This window comes from Mauremys reevesii, linkage group 8, assembly GCF_016161935.1.
Source record: "Mauremys reevesii isolate NIE-2019 linkage group 8, ASM1616193v1, whole genome shotgun sequence".
NCBI classification, from domain to species: domain Eukaryota; kingdom Metazoa; phylum Chordata; order Testudines; family Geoemydidae; genus Mauremys; species Mauremys reevesii.
Window position 1 is genome coordinate 96,247,309 of NC_052630.1, and position 22,362 is coordinate 96,269,670.

At 42.6% G+C, this 22,362-nt stretch overlaps 1 protein-coding gene across 4 annotated transcripts in view; it reads left to right on the forward strand.

The window, feature by feature from the left end:
* USP24 (ubiquitin specific peptidase 24) overlaps positions 1-22,362 on the forward strand; it is a 109,909-nt gene that overhangs the window by 13,791 nt on the left and 73,756 nt on the right. For all 4 annotated transcript variants that reach the window (XR_005583522.1, XR_005583521.1, XM_039483808.1 and 1 more), the window contains exons 2-8: positions 10,430-10,595; positions 11,646-11,713; positions 15,246-15,389; positions 16,261-16,383; positions 17,653-17,688; positions 18,358-18,423; positions 21,564-21,629. Coding sequence is in view for 2 of the 4 variants with exons in the window: in XM_039483808.1 (XP_039339742.1) it covers positions 10,430-10,595; positions 11,646-11,713; positions 15,246-15,389; positions 16,261-16,383; positions 17,653-17,688; positions 18,358-18,423; positions 21,564-21,629 (669 nt within the window). In the remaining 2 variants the exon portion in view is untranslated. The remainder of the gene's footprint in view (positions 1-10,429; positions 10,596-11,645; positions 11,714-15,245; positions 15,390-16,260; positions 16,384-17,652; positions 17,689-18,357; positions 18,424-21,563; positions 21,630-22,362) is intronic.

Genomic DNA, 22,362 nt, shown 5'->3' on the forward strand with positions numbered 1-22,362 from the left:
AGTTAGAGGTTTGATGGGAGCATATTTAAATTGACCTGTAAAAAGAATCCCAGGCCATGGCTACACTTGCAAATTTGCAGTGCTGCAGCAGGCCAGTTAGCTTCAGCTGGGTGGAGCTAACCCTAAGAGGACTTGTCTCTTGTGAAGTGAAAAGCAATCCTCCCATCATACAAGTGCTACTAAAGGTTAATTGCTTCCCATACCTATGCTGCAAGCTACATTTACATTTGTGTGAAATAGCACAAATTTGAGCTAAAGGAGTTGACTTTCTGTAGAAATTAGATAAATCATCCAAATGCTTAAGCAGTCTAGGACTTTTTTGGTAACACTTTGGTAGCAGAACAGCAATAAAGTAGAACCTTCCTGAGCTTGCTAATTAGTGAACTTCATAATTTTCACACATGAAGCAGTGTCCCTCCTTTACTAAGATTTAATAGCAAAGTGCTGTAGTGACTTCTTGTCTTGCTAAAACTTAATTATTCTAACCATATATATGTAGAACACTTACCTAAATATTATGAAGTATTATCAATAATTAAAGGTAGACTGCACTCTCAAAATAAATGAACACCACATTTATAGTACATTTTGGCATGTACTATACTTACTAACTGGTAAAATTCTGTAAATCACAATGGGTCTCTGTCACTGACTTTCACTAATGAAGTTCTGCAAAGTTGAGTTTTGATTCTCTTAAGATTAGAAATGGATGCCAAGTTTGCTGTGAGCAGTATGGATTAGATGAATTTAGGGTGATGTTGGGAGTTGAAAATCTTTGGTTCTGTTCCCTGATCTGCCACTTGTGTGACTTTGGGGAAATCACTTAACCACTGTGCTGATGTCTACCAGTTTATAAAATGAATAGAAGACTAGCATTACATCTCACTTTATAAGGTAGACCAAGTGTTTTGAGATATTTGGTTGAAATCACTATATAACAAGTAAAGAAGTGACTCTGGGTGGTTGATTTAAAAAAAAAAATTCAGCTTTCAGCAGCTGCCATAATAGATCCTAGACGTAGAGTCCATCTTCCTTTTTAAAGATGGATTTGTAAAGCTTTTTTTAAAAATTGAGACCCCAGGCAGACCGCAGAACATACATGCTGTATTAAATATGAAAATTCCTCTAGACAGCTAACTAGAAGAGGAACTGGAACTATCATGTCTCAATTTCAGGATTCATTTCTCTCTCCTAGGTTGACAGACCTCAAACCTTACAGATCAGAGAGCAGATACTCATAAAACAGGGAGCATTTATATCTGATGTAGTGCTTTTATACTGCCTTTCATCTCAGCATCTTGAAGCATTTTGCAAATACTCATGAACCATGCCTCAACACACTGAGGTAGAGAAGTACCATTGTTGCCATTTTATAGCTGAGGAAACTGAAGCACCAGGAAGCTGTGATTTAGCCATTGTCGCTGAGCCATGCTTATGGAAGAGCTGGAAGCAGGTTCCCTATTTCTTGGCTCCTCATCCTGTGCTTCTTAAGCACTAGGACTGTTATTCCAAATGTGTTACTTACTGATCTTCAATGTGAGTTGTGTTTACATATAGGCACAGATTGAAATCACTGGAGAAGTCTCTGAAACAACAAATTGAGGCACTTAGATCTGTTTTCTTGGCCGTGAGACATTACCTTCATAGTATTAAAAACTACAGATTTATTAGCGGGGACTAGTGAGACTTTTAGATTGACCTCTAGTATTCATCCCAGGTCCTGAAAGGTTCTGGTCCCCCCCATTGCTTATTGAAAGAAATATGACTCCATATCTGCTTCTATTTTATGAACTTCATTAAAAGTCTTAAAGTAAAATTAAAATTAAGAAAACATCACCAGAGTTAAGTTGCTATTAATACTAAATTACACCAAGAATAAAATAAGAATTAAATTAACAAATCAAATCTTAATTTAAATCTTAGTATTGGATAACTGTTAAATTATCCATTTAATACCAAAAATATTTAATACTTTTAAATTCTAAGAGGGAGTTGAGGAAGGTGTCTGTCTGATTATAAATCATAACTAGAGAATTTTGCCAAAGTTAATTAAATCTACAGTTGGTCTCAGTAAATAGTGTAATACTGAAACATGCATGCATAGTGCATTTCTGCAGGATACCTGGCTCTCGCATCTGCTATTAAACCCTCATTTTCAAGAGCACTGCACTAATTCTTTTTTTAAAAGTTGAATAATAAACCATTTGAACTAGTATCCAAGGATGATATTAACAAGAAGCGGTCATGCATTTCTAGGGGAGTTGCCACCCATTTCAGGTTTAATATCTTCTTGTGGCAGGATTTTAGCAGAAGAAAAACTCAGCTATATTTTCTCCAGTCAAAGGAATATGACAAAGGATGCTTGCCCTTTCCCAAAATGATGGCTTACGTTATTAAGTCAACCTTCTAACCACCCATTGTCCCCATTTCCTTGTATAAATGGCATTCCTTTCCCTATACTTTAGTGCAGGCAAGTGACTGACCCCCTCGGAAATAGAGCAGATTGTTGGTGGAATTATATTTTAACATCTCCTCTCTCATTTCCTCAGTGGTACTGACTTAAGTGATCACCTTCTGTTGTACAGTTTTTAATCTCTTAGGGGAAGTAAGCATAAAAGGTCAGTACTGCTAAAAGATAATAGTGACACACACAATGGACAGCTGAAGTCCTTTAACATGTACAGCGTCGGTAGTAGCAGTTGAGCATCCATGCCAGCTTAAGAATAAGGGCTGGTCTACACCTGAAACTTAGGTCGACCGAGCTAAATTGCTCAGGGGTGTGAAAAATTCACCCTCATGAGTGACATAGTTAAGCTGACCTAAGCTCCAAAATAGATGCTTCTAGATCGACAGAAGAATTTTCCCATTGACCTAGATACCACCTCTTGGGAGAGTGGATTTACTGCGGCGACGGAAAAACTCCTTTCATTGCTGTAGCAAGTGTCTGCAGTTATGCTGCCGTAGTGTAGACGTACCATTAGCCTCTCCTAAAACTGCCAACAAGATGCAAACTTATGCCAGTAGTGGATTTATTTTTTTAAAAATCACTGATGCTTATCCACTAAGAAATAGATGGAGTCCACAACTCACGTCACATAAACCAGTCACTAAAAGGTTGTTTTCAGTCACTACAAGCCTGGGTAGGAGTCAGATTGGTGACCTAGGTGTCAGTGACACATGAGTGCAGAACCTATCTGAGTTATTTTTCTTTTTTACTGGACTAATAATTATCCTATCTTGTATTAGAAAAAGACTCATTTTCTGGTCTACATGAAATGAGTTCTGATTTCAGTCCCTTTCCTAGTGGATAGGTGGCTGTGGTAGCACCCCGCTAGCTTACTTTCTCATTTTTACCATATCACCTTGATCAATCATAGATAGTATAGATTGCACCAATCACAATATGCCTTCCATTCTTCTTGTATCCTGGCCTTCCTTTTTCATGTGCAGCCATGTCGTTTCACAATAAAATCTTCCTATCTCTTTGGAGGTCGGCCGAGGTCATTTCAGTTCCCGTGAGTACCACCCAGCCCATTGCATTTTACTATGTATGCTCTCAACAACGTCCTGCACTCCACTCTGCTGTCTGATCACTTCACTGGGGACTCGGTCACAGATTGAAATGCCCAGAATTCTTCTTTCCATCGTCCTCTCCGTGACAGAAAGTTACTGCTCCTCTGTCTACGTCAGCGCCCATGTTTTGCTGCCATACATCATTGTTGGCAGTACTGTTGAGCTGAAGAGGCTGGCGCGTGTTGCCTTACTGATTTTTCCTGCTTTCTTTCTTTGCAAGAGTTCACCTTTCTGATCATGGCGCATGTTAATTTCTTGGCCAAACTAGACATATTGCTCAACTTCTTCTATTTGTTCTCCCTTGATGATTATTTGGGCTTTTGGCAAGGTATCAGGCCACAAAAATTTCGTTTTGGAGGCGTTAATTTTCAGTTTGACTTGGCTGCTTTTTGTGTTGTGTTCTCGCAGCATTTTCTGTTTAATATCATCCATGAATCTGAGATGGTTTAACTTCTCTCCATTGATGTTGGTTCCACTCTTCCAATGCTTCCACCTCATTACCATTTCAAGGCAGGCTGTGAAGAGTTTCAGTGAAACCGTGTCTCCTTGTTTCACCTCTTTCTTAACTGGGATGCGAAGGGGAATATCAAATAAAGTTATATTTGTAGTGCAGTCAGAATTTGCTTCCTTTAATGGTTTGATATAGTTTGTGTCAGTGCCCTGCTCTGCAAGAGCTGTCAACACTGCATTGATCTCTGTGCTGTCAAATGCTTTTTTTTATTGTCGACGAAGGCAATACATAAACGGAATTTATATTCTCAAGTGTTCCAATAGCTGGTTTATAGTGGAAAATATGGTCCATTGTGCTGAAATTCCTTCGAAAGCCTGCCTGCTCTCTCGGCTGTTGCTCATCCAGACTCAAAATCAGTTTATTTTGGTGAACAGGCTGTAGACATGTGAAAGCAGGGATATTGGACGATAGTTCTTTAGATCTTCATGATCGCCCTTCTTGTACAGCAGAATGGTGTTGGACTCCTTCTAGCTAGATGGTATCTTCTGCATTTCCAAGTAATGGCTAAACCTCTGAGCAAGGGTTTCCCAGAGGTCTTGGCTTCCAGCTCTTATTTCGATTCAGTCCATCTTTACCTGGGACTTTTTCTTCCTTCATTTGGTGAACTACATGTCGAACTTTGCTGACAAGTACATGCTCATTGGTCTGTTGAAGTGTTGGTACTGGGATATTTATCTGAGACGCGAACAGTTCGGTGTAGAAATCTTTGCAGACCGCTTCCATCACTGTTCCGTCAATTACTGGTTTTCCATCCCTGTTCTTCAGCGCCATTATTGTACCATATAATTATAAAATAAATCAATTGGAATATAAATATTGTACTTACATTTCAGTGTACAGTACAGGGATGGGCCAAACTTACTGACCCTCTGGGCCGCGCATGACAATCTTCAGAAGTTCAAGAGCTGGGGCGCACCTGCAGCCCCGAAACACGCCCACCCCTCCGTCCCACTGCCAGAGGTGATGCATGGGGGGAGGCACATGGGGTCATGGTTCCGTCCCTCCCCCCGCCCCAATTTTTGCCAGGATTTGCTGGCTCTGCTCAGTCACATGATGCCACCGGGACCCCTCCCTGCACAGCAGCTGCTGGGAGCTGTGGCCATGGGGAGAGAGCAGCAAACAGCTGGGAGCTGCAGAGAGAGCTGCTGCTTTTGCTGCTGCCTCTCCCTGTGGAGCTAAAGCAGTGGCCCCTCCCTGCAGTTTCCAGCTGTTTGCTGCTGCCGCTCCATGCATAGCTAACACCTGGAAGTTGCAGGGAGGGGCTGCTGAAGGTAACGGGGGAGGTGCCTAGGTGTGTGTGACTCAAGCTTTTTTGGGGAGAGGGGGCGCAAAACATTTAAATTTTGCCCCTCACTATCAGTAGGCACCAGTTGTCTCTGGCAGAAGCTCCTAGAGCTGCCATAGGGCAGAAGCCTGAGCTTCTGGTAGGCAGAGAATGGAGGGAGGCGTCGGGGGCTCCATGAGCCACACTTTAACTGTAAAAGAACCGCATGTGGCTCACAAGCCACAGTTAGGCCACCCTGGCATGGTATATAGAGAGGTATAAACAAGTCATTGTCTGTACGAAATTTTAGTTTCTACTGACTTCACTAGTGCTCTTTATGTAGCTGTTGTAAAACGAGACCAATATCTAGATGAGTTGATGTACCCCCAGGGATATGTGTACCTCCAGTTTAGAACCACTGTTTTAGAGCACTCGTGTTGTCAGTTTTGTCTCCAATATCTTTCAGCAATAATAAATTCATTAATGGTATGTCTACACTGGAGCTAGAAGGGGTGATCTCTGGCTTGAGTAGACATATTCATGCTACATCTGATGAACTAACACACTAAAAAAGCAGTGTAGCTGCCATGGGATGTGCTAACTTCCCCGAGTACATTCTTAGGATCTCAGATGGGATTGCGTTCAGGGTGATTAACCCATCCCACCACTCGTGCCACTTCAGCTACATTTCTGTTTGAAGCACAAGAGTTCTGTTAGAGCTAGCATGGGTATGTCTGCTTGAACTGAAAATTACACCTTCCAGCTCCATACGTACCCTAGACTTTCAAACTCCTCTTACCTAAAAAACTTACTAATCTCCTTTCCTCCCCCCACCCCTCCCAAAAAAAACCACCTAATTTCAGACATAAATTACATAGGAATGTATTTACCGCATCAGATCAGGCTGTTTCAACAGCAACAGCCAATACCTGATGCTTCAAAGGAAATACAAAATCCTGTAGTTGCTTGCTAACTATGTAGTGTTTTTCTCAAAGTTGGATGTGGGGGAAACTGCTTCCTGTCTGCTGACAAGCTTATGCTCTGAAGTTTTGGACTTAATTACTCTTTTGGACTGTGCAGCTACAAATATTAACGGTGGTGATATCCAGCCTTGTTGTATTTTACTTCAGCCACTGTATCCCAGTGACACCCGTAATAGTGAATGCCGTGGGTCAGTTATATACAGTCTGAGTTTGTTTCTAAACTTCTCTTGAATCACTGTTATAATTAAGGTCAAAACCTCCATATAGGGGATGCAGTGAGAACTAGGAGCACCATTATTTGCTCAAACAGACTGAATTCTTTACCACTTTCTCATGGATTCTGTTTTCTTTTGATTTTCTTTTTTTTTTTTGTTCATTTCACTTCCCTGACTCGGTTTTTATTTATTTATTTATTTCAGACACATCCATCATATCAAGATCATCTGAGATCATCATTGCAGATGCTGGCCTGCTGCCAGATGCAGGCCACATAACCGATCCACCCACTCCCCCTGCCCCCCTGCCCCATGCTAAAACCCCAAAAACCCCCCATCTTCCTTGGAGGAAAATTCCCAATCTTCCTTGTCAAAAAAAATATGGCGGTCAGCAGCATGCGCTGCATGCCAGCCCCAAAACCCTCTAAAAAAAGGTTATATCATACCATTACCATTTACCATTATACTACTATTGACTGACTATTGACTGACTATGACTTATATCATATCTCCATATCCCATCATCAATTCACTATCTCTCTTAAGCTTAATCTTAAAGTCATCCTTCCCTCCGGTCCTTCCTACTGTGTTTCCTTTGCACTCCCTGATGGTTAGAAACCTTGATTTAGTCTAATTGAAAGCCTAATTTCCTGCCTGAATTTCCTGACTGACAATTTATACATTTGTTTCTGAGAGCTGATAATTCCTCTTCCTCTCCTTCTTCCTCTCCCTATCCTATATATAAGATTAATCATATATCTCCTCTTCTCCTTCTTCTCTCTTCTTATCCAAAGAAAAACAAGCCTCTCCTCCTCCAGTCTCTCCCTTCCATTCCTTCGATCATTCTTCCATTCCTTCTTTCTTTCTGTTCTAGTTTGTACCTGTTCTAGTTTGTTTGAGACCAAAAAAAACAAACAGACCACAAACTGCACACAATACTCCAAAATTAGGTCTCGGGACTATATATATACCCTCCCCCCTCCCTCTCTACCTACTAAAAAAATGCAACCTGCAGCACAATTATTTTTTTTTTTTTTCACAACCATTGCCTACTCACATAGTCCATCATCATCAACCTAGACTCCCCTCCTTCCTCCCTCCTCCTCCGTTACCTCAACTCCCCCGTCCCCAGCTTATAACTTAAGTTCTTGTTAGTCATCCCTAAAAATAATAACCCACACTCTCACTATTGAATCTCATCCTGTTACTAAATACTAGTAGGTCACGTCATCATCTAATCTCTGGAGAATATCCGATCCTCTTCCGGATTGGCCCCCCCCCCCAACTTCATCCGCAAACTTTATCAGCCCACTCCTACTCTTGGTTCCAGGGGTCAGCAAAAAAGAGATTGAATAAATTGGACCAAAAAAAGGCCTTTGGAAACTCCACTGGTAACCCCCCAGTTTATTTACGCACTTGAATATGCTTTGTCCTTGTTCTTCCTCCCCATATTTCTCCTGAGGGAATTCTGCACACAATATTTTAAAATTCTGCAAATGTTCTTTATCAATAAACAAATGTGGAGGCTCCAGCACTGCAGTGGGGAGCACCCTCCAGCCTCTTGCCCTGGGACAGGGACTCGGCAGTGAAACTGTACCCACCCTTGACAAAGCACAAGGGCTGGGCCTGCCCCAGAAACATCCTGGGGCCCTGCCTTCTGTGCCAGGCACACCAGTTGTGGGCAGGGAGGCTCCGCGCAGCAGAATCTAAGTGTAGAAAGACTTAATGTGGGGAGATCTAGGTATGGGATAAGAGGGCTCTGTGTGGGGTAATCTGGGTGCAGGGGCAATGGAACTCTGCAGGGGGTCCAGGTGAGGGTGGTTGGGCCTCAGCAGGAGGGGTATGAGCATGTCGTGATGGGGCTTGGTGGAGGGGTGTGTGTGTGGGGAGCTCAGTATGGGGGTCTGGGTGCTGGGACTGTGAGTGGGTTCATTGAGGAGGTGCAGGGGGGGGCTCGTCTGGGGGAGTTTGAAGGGCCTGCTTATTGGGGGAGTCCCTGCTGCTGCCACCACCAAGGGGGCGCCTCATGCTCGGCTCCTGCTTCCCCGTCCCCTTCTCTTCCCCATCCCATCCCCCTTTCCACCATCTCCTGCCCTCACGCCAACATTCCTGCCCTATCCCACCCTCCTTTCTTCCCCTATCCCATTCACCTTCCCCTGTTTCCACCATCCCACCTCCCTAGCCCAGCCTCACGGCTGGCACTCATTCCTGTACAGAAGACAGGATGGCTCCTAGCACGCAGAAGGGGAGCACGACCAGTACTAGGACCCATGAGGCGGTGTCCGAGCAGCATCCTCCTTCAGCTGGGCAGCTCTGTGCTCCAAGAAATGAGGGGCAGTAGCACGTGACCCTGTGTGCCTCCCATGCCTAGCCTTTGTTTGGGAGGTCAGTGCCCCTCCAAACTAAGCCCATGGGCATCCCCAGGTCCCCCACCCCCACATGGCTTCCCTGTCATTTTCTGTGGGGAAGCAAAGAAATCTGCGGGGGGAAATGTATTCTCTGCATGTGCCGTGGCGCAGAATTCCTCCAGGAGTATCACATGTTCCTGGCTTTTCTCCGGAGTGCAGTCCTGTTGCTGTTACTGCACTTTTGTTTTCATTCATTTCCAACTGGTGCAGAACCTGATCCAAACATTCTGTCCTTTCTCCTGTTAAAGTTCTGCCTCCTGTTTTAGTGTCAGAGGGAAAATTCCTCTTTATGAACCCCACTGCCTCACCGCACACTGGGTGATCAGCATTTGAAACAGAAGAAATGGTAGCTTGTTTCCCACACCATTATTTTATCTGCCATCACAGTTTTACCTCGTGGCACTTCACAAAGAATGTTGGGCTAATTTTGTGTGTTCTCTCTGTATGCAGGGATAATTGCAATTCAGTGGCATTTACAAGGAAATGGGTAAAGTTGATCTGAGCTGCAGATTGCTTCTTGTCCTGTGTGGGAGGGGGAGGGGGAAAATACAGCACAGCTTTTTTTTTTTTTTAGTGACTCATTTTGACTGTAAAAAAGGGACGGTTGTGATTGAGATTTGGGGTTGGGTTTTTTGATAAGCCACTACTATACGTACAGCATATTAGAACTATTTTAGCCTGCCCCGTTTCTGAAAATGGGGAAATGATATTGTCATACAGCTGAATTACCTCAAATGATACAGTATCTTGCTTAGTCAGATGTTTCACAGTGAATATTTAGTAGAGAATTACTGAGATAAAATTGCAGAATTCTGCAGTGAATAGGGTACTTCACACCATAAGCATGTCATTTATTACCTTTAGTATGTAATATGTTCTGTGATATGTTTAAGAGTACAGAATGTTTGGTATTTAATTAATTATTAGATATCAAATGATTAAAAATACCTGGGGTGCGTGTTAGATATTATTTAAATATGGTATTGCTAACACCAGGTGTTCAAGAATCTGAGGCAAGACCCCCAAAATTGAGATTGGCTTAAAAGCTTGAGACTTTAAAAGAAACCAAGCTTATTTTTAATTTGCCTTCTGGTTTTTGAACCTCTAGGGTTCATGTTTTCCATCTTTCCTTCACAACCAGGGCAGTTTTTTATTCAGCTAAGAGTCTCCTGTCACATGACTCCAGGAAAATTAATATCACAAGACTTAAGTTTAAATCATGAGTTGGCAATCCTGGAAATAAGACATGTAAATGCACAAATGTATAGAGGAAAGTACAATCCCTGTATCAATGGATATTCAGTTGAAACTTCATATTCTCCCCTCAAACATACTTGCAACTCCATTTGAAATCGGTGGGAGTTATACATGCTAATGATAGGGCAGGATTTTGTCTTAAAGGAGTTGATGAGCTTAAGAAATCACTAGGAGCAGCTAAAAATGCTTTCTTCATTTGCACCTCTTCTCATTCACAGAAAAATGATGAAAATGGGAACTGCTCTGGAGAAGGTATTGAGTTTCCTACAACCAATTTGTACGAACTGGAGAGCAGAGTCTTAACAGATCACTGGTCCATACCGTATAAGCGAGAAGAGTCCCTGGGCAAGTGCCTAATTGCATCTACCTACCTAGCAAGACTTGGTAAGTTATGTTTTTGACTTTTTTTTTAATGGGTCCAGTGTGTAATTAGGAAGAGTACTTACAAATTCTGTGTAAAGATGTATACAGAGGATACGCTCTAGAAAACTGCACTTTTTATACTTACTACCTGGTGCCATACAAAAATATTGCACTCCTTCTAGAACAGTTAACTATCTGCTGTTGTGAGCTCATACTGGTTCTGGAAAGAGCGTTTGTATTTTGTCGTCTTGTGTGCTTGATTGTAGAATAGAATAGGTATGCAGTTCTTTTGATGTTTAAAAGATTGTAAATATTTTTGTATGTAAAATTTTCATTTTTAAAATTACTGTTCAAGAAGAGCTGTATTAATTTAATTGGGCATTTATTATTAATGATGTTTGTGTCCAAGCTCACTCCATATTGAGCTGTAGAGTAGGTTATTTGGCCAGGCTGTCCTAGTGGAAATACTCTGCCGTATCATAGACTTGGGTTGATTCCTTTCTGCCCAGCAAGTAGTCAGGGGCTGAGGGTGCTGTGGAGGCAACATGCTCAACTCCTGAAGTTGAAGGTATACGTGAACTTGCTTTTCAGTATGCCCTCTGGCGAGCTAAAAGGAAGTTATGCTATGTTGTGTTGGTGGAAGACATTACAGTGCGTAAAAAAATTAGCTGAGTGTTGTATGTGAGTTTCTTATGGTGGATGAGCAGCAGAATGATTTGTGCAAGTATCAAAACATAAACTGTGTTGTTGAAAGGAAAAACACCTACAGAAGTGAAGTTCTGTTAATGCCACATAGTTGTACCCGATTGAATGTTTGGAAACTAAACTGCCGCTAATTTCTAAAAGGCTGGAGATCTAGTTTCTTTGATCTCCAGTCCCTTTTGGTGGAAGACATATAGCACGAGTAATGTAATCCCAATAGGATGCTTATTGCTTTGTGTTGCAAACACTATTTGTGAGCTCATCTTCTGTGACCTCAGTAGCAAGGCTTTGAGATCTAGAGCTCATGAGGCTGTAAGAAATCAGCCAGAGGTAATCATAAATTATATACCCTCTATCCTTTTTGAAAAGGTCTTTCTGATTCTGATGAGAATTGCAAAAGATTCATGGACAGATGTATGCCTGAAGCATTTAAAAAGGTAAGGGGGAGGAAAGTGCACAAATCCAACTTTTGTGTTTGGGAGTCCATTTCATGAAATGTTTATGCTGGTCCATTCTGATGTGTGCCTCAGATATTATGGTGACTGGGGTAATATACATTTTTCAGTAGAATTGAATGCTTATGCCCAATCCTGCATCTGTGCTGAGCTCCATTGAAATCAATGGGGTCCTTCATATGGATGGATCTTTCCATCCAGAGTCAGTTGCAGGATCACAGCCTTAACTGGTGTGTGTTGATACAGTGCTTTGAAGGTCTAAAGATCCATAAATATTAGGATGTATTATTTTTTAGTACTAATGACCAGTCTTCCTCTCTCATTCTTCCATTGTAATCGTTCTGTCCCCCAGTTGGAGTCATCCGTGACTCCTCTCCTCTCTCCATTACCCTACACAGTTAGATTCCTAACTCCTGCCACTTCTGCCTTTTACAGCCTAGCCAAAATTTGTCCCTTCCTTTTTGTGCTTACTGCCAAAACTTTCTTCCATGCTTTGATTTCCTGCCTGGCCTACTGTGAACTCCTACGCTTTGGAGTTCTCAATATCCATCTTGCTTTCCTCCATCCTGTTCCATAATCTATGGTCTAATTTTGTTCCTTGCCCATCACTCTGTCTCACTTAAAATTATCTTTGCTGGCTTCATGTCCCCTTCCACGTCAGTCTCAAACTTTTGTCCTTCCTTTCAAAGCTATGAACAAACTCTGTCCTGCTTTTGTCTTAGCACTGGTTGATGGTGCACAGACTGCCTTATCCTGCTACATAAAGTGCCATGCACATCTATGGTCCCATATTCCAATGGTATATAAGGGATAGACCTTTGAAACTAACTGGTATTTTAGGAGTTAAGAATAATTGTCATATATAATTTTCTAAATGTACGTCAGTTATGAAGCCCTACATTTTCCAGGAAAAATTATATTTCAGGTAGAAGGATTTTAAGAAAATAAAATCATGTTCCAATTGGTTTGGGATTAATGTCTGTGCTTTTTTTAACCACTTGGTGCTTTCTACCCACTTAGTTTTCATCCTGGATAGCTGGGGTGTCGGTGGGGTGGAGGAGAGATGAAAGAGGGTAGCTGAAAGATTCTGTTTGCAGAGGTTAAAGTTTAAAGTCTGCTGGTGGGTTACATTTATTCTAAAATACCCATAAGCCACTTATGAAGCTTAATGCACCGTAGTTTCTGAAAATCTTTAAAAAAATAAATAGTCTTTGGGTTCTTTGAGGTTCTAAAGAGTAGTAATTTGAATGCAAGCACTTCAAACACAGCTGGTAATGTTTACCTAATTGCTGTTTCTACCTTTTAAAAACCTACTGTAGTTCTTTTATCAGTTTGGCCTAACATGTTGGTTTAATGCTGCCTCCCAATCCATTAAAAATGTTCTTTAAACATCCACCTCTTCAGTAGTGCACATTTTCCTTGGTTTCTAAGGAAAATTATATTAGAGAGGTGATATAGTAAACCATGACTTCAAGCAAAGTAATGTGGCTGTGTGAAGAATTAAAATTAAAAGCTTACTGGAAGAATTAAAAATGGATTATCTAACATCCTGCAAACATGTTAACAGAGTTACTCGAGCACTTAGAAATAAAGACAGTAAAGTGAATGGCCATCCTCCATACAAAACTTTTCTGAGTTAATAGTGATTTCCAAGGGAAACTATCAGTGTATTTTGATAATTACCTCTTAGTCTCTGCTTGCTATACCCTGTTTCTAATTAGTAAGTTTTAAAATGGTGAAACTATAAATCTCTGTTGCTTTTCCTACCTTCCTGCTGTATAAAGATATCATAAATAATATATATATTAGAGCAGGGGTCGGCAACCTTTCAGAAGCGGTGTGCCGAGTCTTCATTTATTCACTCTAATTATGGTTTCGGGTGCCGGTAATACATTTTAATGTTTTTTAGAAGGTCTCTCTCTATAAGTCTATACATTATATAACTAAACTAGTGTTTTATTGTAAAATAAACAAGGTTTTCAAAATGTTTAAGAAGCTTCATTTAAAATGAAATTAAAATGTTGATCTTACGCTGCCGGCCCGCTCAGCCCACTGCTGGTCTGGGGTTCTGTTCACCTAGGCCGGCAGCGGGCTGAGCGAGGCCTGTGGCCGGGACCCCGGCTGGCAAGGGTCCGTCAGCCAGAACCCAAGACCAGCAGCAGGGTGTGCGGGACCGGGACCTAGAGGGCAGAGGGCTGGAGGCTGGGTATGTGGGGGGGTATAGGTGTCAGGTAAGAGGGGGGCCTGGGTATGGATGGGGGTGCCAGTGTCAGGGCTAGGGTTGGGGGGGGGAGTGGGATGAAGGAGTCAAGCAGAGGACTGGGTGTGTATGAGGGAGGTACAGGACTCAGGGCAGGGGCCTGAGGGGTGTGCAGGGCAGAGGGCGTGGTGTATGTGTGGGGGTCAGGGCTCAGGGAAGAGGGCTGGGTGACTGCCCCCCTAAGAACTCCCAACCCCGCTGCTCCTTGTCCCCTGACTACCCCGTCCTGGGACCCCTGCCCCCCAGTGCCCCACCCGCTATCTAAGCCTCCCTGTTCCTTGTCATCAGACTGGACCCTATCCCCTACCTGTCCCCTGACTGCCCCGACCCTTATCCACACCCTAGACCCCCGGGACTCCCATGCCCGATCCAACCACTCCCCGCCCCTGACAGGACCCCCAGAACTCCCGACTCATCCAACCCCCCCCCACACTCCCTGCCTGCGCCAACCCCTCTTCCTAACTGCCCCCCCAGGACCCTCCTTGCTCCCGGTCCCCTGACTGCCCTGACCCCTATCCACCCGCTGCCCCCGCACAAACCCCAGGACTCCCATGCCCCATCCAACCCCCACTCCTGACTGCCCCCTCCAGAGACCCCCACCCCTAACCCCTGGGACCCCACCTCCCCATCCAACCCACCCTGTCCCCTGACTGGCCCCATCCCTTATCCAACCCCCCTCAGCCCTGGGCCCTTTACCTTGAGGCTCCACGCAGAGCCAGACACGCTGCCCCTCCGGAGAGCACAGCCCCGACCCCCAGAGCGCTGCGCGTGGTGGCGGCAGAGCTCTGGTTGAGCAGGGAGCGTGTCTGCCTCCCCGCGGAGCCAAACACTGCCCCGCGGGAGCGCGCAGCCCCGACCCCCCAGAGCGCTGCACGCGGCGGCAGGGCTCCAGGGGAGGGGCCGGCAGCTTGCTGCGCTCGGCCGGCGCTCCGACTTCAGAGCGCGAACCCCGCGGCTTGCCGTGCCCGGAGAGTGGGGCCATTTGCCTACCCCGTGTGCACGGCTATGCTTCTGCTCCCGCGGGGAGGGCAGAGGAGAGCGGGCGAGGCTGGGCAGGATTTTTAATGGCATGCTAGAGTCCGGACAGGCTCCAGCGTGCCATTAAAAATTGGCTCGCGTGCCGTCTTTGGCACGCGTGCCATAGGTTGCCCACCCCTGTATTAGAGTACTACTATCAAGTACTGTGAGGGAAAAGTGTTACTCTGAAAATAATGATCAGTGCCAGAGATTGATGCATCTTTCTCATTTTGGTAGCTGCTGACATCAAGTGCTGTTCATAAATGGGGTACTGAAATCCACGAGGGAATCTACAACATGTTGATGCTGCTAGTAGATCTGGTCGCAGAGAGAGTGAAACAAGACCCAATTCCTGTTGGCCTTCTGGGTGTGCTTACAATGGTACTGTATTTTTATCATGCGATCTCTTGTAATATTTTACATCCATGGAGACATTTGAATCACTTTGAAGGAGAATAGAAGTTCTAGAAGAAATTAATATTCATTAGTTTTATTAATGTCCTTAAAATATGAAAGTCTCTAGAAATCCGTTCTTAAACATCATAGATGGTTTGTTTACAATCTTCAGGAAAGCACTTGTGACTTCTAATATTTCTGTTGTTACTGTTTACCATTTAAAGCATGAACTCAAACTGTGGCCAAAATATTAAAAAGTGAGTAATGATTTTTTGCATGTCTGTTTTTGCATGTTGAACTTGAGAGACCTGAAAGGGGCCTGATTTTTCAGACTGAGTGCTCAATGCTTTCTGAAAATCAGCCCTCTAAGGTATTTCAGGTTTTAGCATTCAAATCATTTGTCACTTTCTAAAATCTTTGCTTGTATTCCTGTTCTAAAGAGGCTATCATTGCCAAAAGAATGACCATAGTCCTGGGAGGCGGGAATTCCTGTCTTCTAATCCCTGCTCTGACACTACTGTGGCCATGTGCAAATCACTTTAACCCCCTTTAGTCTGTCCTCCCTCTCTGTAGAAGCAAATCAGTAAGGGGATATCTACCTGCCTCATGTTGGAGGATTGTTGGAGATTGTTTGTACCATGTTCTGAAGTTGTAATACTGTATATGTTAAGTACTAAGTATCGTTAACCTGAATTATCCATGCTAAACTGTTAATTTCTCTTTCACTTGGAAAAATTAGCCATGCTCAAGAACTATGTTCAACTACTGATGTCAAATGTTAACAAGATCTGTCTTTGAGACTCACATATAAGCCCCTTTGTGGTTTGTTTTTTATCAATTTATTTTTTGTTTCAAGGCTTTTAACCCTGACAATGAATACCATTTCAAGAATCGAATGAAGGTATGCCAGAGAAACTGGGCAGAAGTCTTTGGAGAAGGAAATCTGTATGCTGTCTCACCCATATCTACTTTCCAGAAGGTGATCATGCATATTTTTGTCTGTTTTATAGAACAGAAATGCTTTATAACCCTAGAGTATAAAAGGCTTATCCAATATATGTAAATACTTATACAAAATAAGCTGAAGTAAATCTTACCCCAAAAAAAATTGAGTGGCTTTTGAATACCAAATTTGGTTGCTGTGTAGAAGAGCATTCCCTTTTCGTGATTGTGAGAATGTTCTACCATGGGGACTGGATCTGGGGATTGGTGCCCATTCCTCTCTAAATCTGCCATTATTACTGCTAGTTCAGTAATAAACAAAAGGCCATCTGTCACAGTGGTCACCAACCGGTAGATCGCGATTGACTGGTCGATCCTGGAGCCTCTGACAGTTGGTTGCAATCTCAGGGGCTAAAAATCCAGTGGTGCAGCGGGGCTAAGGCAGGCTCCCTGCCTGCCCTGGCCTGCGCCACTCCCGGAAGAGGTCAGCATGCTCCTGTGATTTGGGGGAGGGAGGCAGGAGTCTCTGTGCACTGTTCTTGCCTGCAAGCACTGCCCCCGCAGCTCCCATTGGCGGCGAACGGGAAACTGCAGCCAATGGGAGCTCCGGGAGTGGGGGCGCAGGGGCATGCTGGCCGCTTCCGGGAGCGGCGTGGGCTGAGGCAGGCAGGGAGCCTGCCTTAGCCCCACACCGCCGCCACCGGGAGCTGCCCAAGGTAAGTGCTGTCCAGCGGGAGCTCGCACCTCAGCCCTGAGCCCCCTCCTGGAGCCAGCACCTTGTACCCCCTCCTGCACCCCAACACTCTGCCCCAGCCTGGCACTCTGGGAGAGATGCAATTTGAGGCTTGCAGTGCCATAGTAGGTGCTGTACCTGTTGTGTGGATAAATAAGGTTTCAGTCTCCGGTTATCACTCTGTTACTAAAAAGAAAGCTCGTGGCTTGTGAAAACAAAACGAAACTTTGCCAAAATTCAAGGAAAGTTCTTCCGTAATATTCCACACTACTGATAAGTTATAATTATGGCTGTGTGTCAGTCAGCAGCCACATAGCTTAATGTTGCCACAACCCATGGTCAGTGATGACAGGGATTGTCCACAAAAGGATGATGATGATGATAACAACCCAAAGCTCCAGCTGCACTCTGTAAAGAAGGTAGCATAAACACATTAATATATTCTTTGAAGTAGTAGCACATACTTAAAGCTAATTAACCCAAAATGCTAAATGCAGCACATGATAAAAAAAAATCTGCCTTTCATATATTGTTTTAAAATATGTTGCCAATTAACTTTTTTTAATTGTCTAGGAACCTCATGGGTGGCTGGTGGATCTGGTAAACAGGGTAAGTAAAGCTAAACTGAAAAGAACTGTTCATAGTATATGGTATATGTCACTTTAATTCATTGCTCTCAAAAGTGATTCTTCATATTTGTTCCCATAGAGGATGACAACCACGTAGAGCAATGAGTTTTTTATGTTTTTAACCCTGCCCAACATAGATGGTAAGGTCCTTGCCAGGCAATCATGCTTCCTTGCCCACCTTTGCGCTACTGATTTGTACCCTTCAGCTGAGGAAGGCCAGAGGTCACCTCTGAGGCTGCAGTGCCATTCCACAAACAGCTGCTAGGGAATGCTAGAGAGATGCATCCTGCCTGCTGTCTCTCAGCTTGTCATCCTATGTGGATCTTCTAGCCTTCTTCCCCTCACCCACCTTTGCTTAAGGAGGGAGAATCTCAAGCTTGCTTTTGAACCCAGGACTCCACCATAATAGTATGTTGTGTTGTCCAGTGAGCCATCAAATAGACATGAAAGCACAAGTCTTACGTTAAACTTAAAATCCCACTGTGAAAGATCCTTGTTGACAGCTCAAGCATCTTGTCTTGAATTCTTATTTCAGAGATGATCATTGGAGAGCAAAGCTTTATCAAGTTAAAGTCTGGAATGTTTGCTTTAATCCCATATTTAAAAGGCAGACTGTTATAATTCATTGATTTGCTTTTGCTTTTTGCAGTTTGCAGAGTTGGGTGGATTTTCAGCAATTCAGTCTAAACTCCATTCAGAAGATATTGAACTTGGGGTAAGTTAATCTTCTGTTGATGTCTCTTTTTTTTATATGTTAATGTTCTATAGCAAGGGATACTGGTAATTTGGTGCATCAAATGCTTTCTTCAGTACACCAGAAGTACTCCAAAAAGAATGCTGTGAGAATTCTTTGGTATGGGATGGTTGAAGGTCAGGGAACTATATTTGAGATGAGACTTAGAGTTGGTCTCTATGGAGAGTTGATACTTGGCAAGCTGGGGTGTAAATCTACATATTGCAGATGCGTCCTAACTAGCCATGTGTACCCTGTTACCATGCTCTAAAAGTTCTGTAATGCATTATGGATCTACTGCTGCTTGAAAGAAAAACAAAGTCTTGACCACTTGTTACTAAAGATCCCACGAATCTACCCAGAAAAGAGCAGTTATTAGCATTGGTGTCCTGAATTAATTTCAATTTGGGTAATAATGTTCAGCATCCCAGTTTTAAGTGGGTGTAAACTGTTACATAGTTGTAGCATTTATCACTGAAGTAGCTGCATTTCAATTGCAGGGAAGGTGATTCCCATGTGTAAATTATTTTTAAAAAATCTTTGGTTCATATATTTCGTCTATCTTTTTTTATCAATGGAAGAAAGCATAAAATCGTCACTTGTGAAGTTTGCAGATGTCCCAAACATTGGGAGAATGGTAAATAATGACGAGGGCAAGTCACTAAAACAGAGCAATCTGGATCGCTTGGTAAACCGGATGCAAGCAAATAATATTTTAATATGGCTAAATGTAGGCCAAAGAACGTCGACCATACTTACACAATGGGGGACAATATCCTGGGAAGAAGTGCCTCTGAAAAGGACTTGGGAGTCATGGTAGATGATCAGCTGAACATGAGCCCCCAGTGCCATGCTGTGCCCAAAAGAGCTAATAGTGATCCTTGAATGTGTAAACGGGAATCTCAGGCTGGAGTAGAGAGGTTATTTGGCACTGGTGCAAGCAGTGCTGGAATTATGTGTCCAGTTTTGATGTCCACAATTCAAGAAGGATGTTAAAAAATTGGAGAGGGTTGAGAGAAGAGCCATGAGAATGGTTAAGGATTAGGAAATGTGCCTTATAGCGATAAACTCAAGATCTCTAAGGAAAAGGATAAACGGACACAAATCAGACATTAGGAATGGCAATATACAAAAACCTGTAGGAGAACACTTCAACCTCCCTGGCCACACAATAGCAGATTTTAAGGTGGCCATCCTCCAGCAAAAAAACTTTAGGACCAGACTCCAGAGAAGACTGAGAGCTCCATTCATTTGCAAATTTTACCATCATCAGTTAGGACTACAAAAAAGACTGTGAAATGCTTGCCATTACAGAACCAGTTTCTCCTCCTTGGTTTTCACACCTCAGCTGCTGGAAATCTCCAGGCCCCATCCTCCTGATTGATCTAACCTCGTTATCTCTAGCCTGCTTCTTGCTTGCTATATATACACACCTGCCCCTGGAAATTTCACTGCTGCATCCCAAGAAGTGGGTATGCTCATGCTGCAAAACATCTGTTAGTCTATAAGGTGCCACAGGATTCTTTGCTGCAAACTCAAGATGATGAATCTAGTTAGCTTAACAAAAAGAAAGTTAAGGATTGACTTGATTTCAGTCTAGAAGTACTTACATGAGGAACAAATATTTAATAATTGTCTCTCCAGTCTAGCAGACAAAAGTATAACATGATCCCTTTGCTGGAAGTTGAAGCTAGACAAATTCAGGCTGGAAATAAGGTGTAAATTGTCAACAGTGAGATTAATCATTGGAACAATTTACCAAGGGTTATGGAGGATTCTCCATCACTGGCAAGTTTTAAATTAAAATTGGATCTTTTTCTAAGAGATTCTCTAAGAATTACTTTGGGAAAGGTCTATGACCTGTGTTTCAGAGGAGATCAGACTAAATGATCACAATGGGACTTTCTGGCCTTGGAATCTATGCACTAAATAACTCTAAATATGTTAACTACTGCATCAAAATTTGACACATTTAATGACTACATAAACTATACGGGGTCTTAGGTTCATAAAGCCTAACAGTGTTTGTTGTTGAATATAATTTAGAAAACTCAGCTATAACAGATTTCAAATCTAAATAACTATGTCTGAGAACCAGAATACTGAGAGGAAGCACATTATTTCAAATTTTAATTGTAAAGTAATAATTTGTTCATCACCTGCAGTCGAACTACAAATTTGGAAAATGCTATTTCCTTTTAGTGGGTTGATTACTTCTTCCTCTCTCTTCCCCCCTCCTCCCCCCCACTTATTAAGGAGAGGCAAGTAGTTTATATGCAAATATGACAGAGGGGGAGTTTAACTCGTTAAACTTAGGCATTGCTATAGGTTCTCTCCTCTTAACTTACTATAACTCCTTCCTTAAGAAAGTGATTTTTGACTAGGGACACTTAACTTACAGGCTGTTGGTTGTAGTGAGACACGCACTATTATGTAAGTCATTGCCTCTTCTCAGGAGGAAATTGGTCTTGATATGGCAAGTGAATTTCTTTCACTCTGCTTGAAAATTGATAAAATTTGGAAACCTTGGATCTCAAGATTTTTTTCATTCCATATGTGAAGGAAAATCCTTGTGAGACTGATCTGCATGAGGAACATTCTTCAGCATTGGGTCCTACACAGAAATCCACTTTCTGTTGAAGCCGTCTGGCAGATAGTGATAGGATTCATGAAGAAGGTGAATGTTGGATTTGGGGAAAGAAATTCTCTTTTGTGGCTGTCCACCAGAGAACGTGCATTTGTACTCTACGGTGCTGTAGAGTGAACCATCAAAGCGTTTATTGGCTCTTACATTGGCCAAAACAGACCATGAACAGACTCTAATAACAGAACCATAAAATGACCAAAACCACTGAAAGTTGAGAAGGTCCTTTGTGTTAGCAAGCAAGAGATGCAATACTTAATGCATACCATTATTTTAAATCTGTTTCTTGAACTGCATGTTGTCCATCATAACAAGAAGTCCCTTCAATGCTGAAGCAAAATTGTAAGCAATGGGAGGATAATTGGGATGTATGATACATGCTGCTTGTAAACCTTCACCTATGTTTTAAAGAATTTGATCATCAGTCTTAAAAGGGATTACTGTGTCTGCGCCTAAATATCTACTATCTTTCTTTCAGGCAGTCTCTGCATTAGTTCAGCCATTGGGGGTGTGTGCAGAGTATCTCAACTCTTCTGTAGTGCAGGTAAAACACCATTTTTATGAGTTAATTTCAGAAAGTAGAAAAATGAACTTTGAAACACACAGCTATATTGCTCCCTTGAGTTTTGTATTAATTTTTCTGTGTTCAAATGGATTTCTTAAAAAATGGCATCCAGAAGGCAACACTACTGGTACTTAAGTTTGGCATGAGAATCGGAAACTTAACATGGAAAACTGAATTAGTTTATCACTGACTTAGTATCAAAGTGGTGGTTAATTTTGAAACACTCCGAAACATGTCTGGTTTAGGGTGCAGGGTAGTTGTTTTGCATAGGCTAATATTGGTTGAGTGACACTTTTTTTGCTGTAGAATGTGCAAATACCAATTTTTAGATGCATTCACAAGTGAAGGTGGGATGGGGAAATAAGTTGCCTTTCACAACACCTGGCTAATAGCCAACAGGTTCACACATGTCAGTTTTTGAAAACTTTATTGAAGAAGCTTTCTCAACATACTTTCTCCACAAACAAGGGTTGAAGGAATGTTGCATGCATTAGAGAAATTTCTGCATATTACAGTGGTGGAGAGTTACCCAGAACAAGGAGACCGCATGTGCCATTTGTTACCCAAGAGAGTAGAAATGCCATTTTTAATTACAACTATGTAGTCTAGGGATGAGATTTTCAAAGTCAGTTGAAAATCTCAACCTAACTTCTTGGTTTATATAGAGTAGAAGGGTTTCTCACTATGTGAACATCCATATTCATTTGCTGAG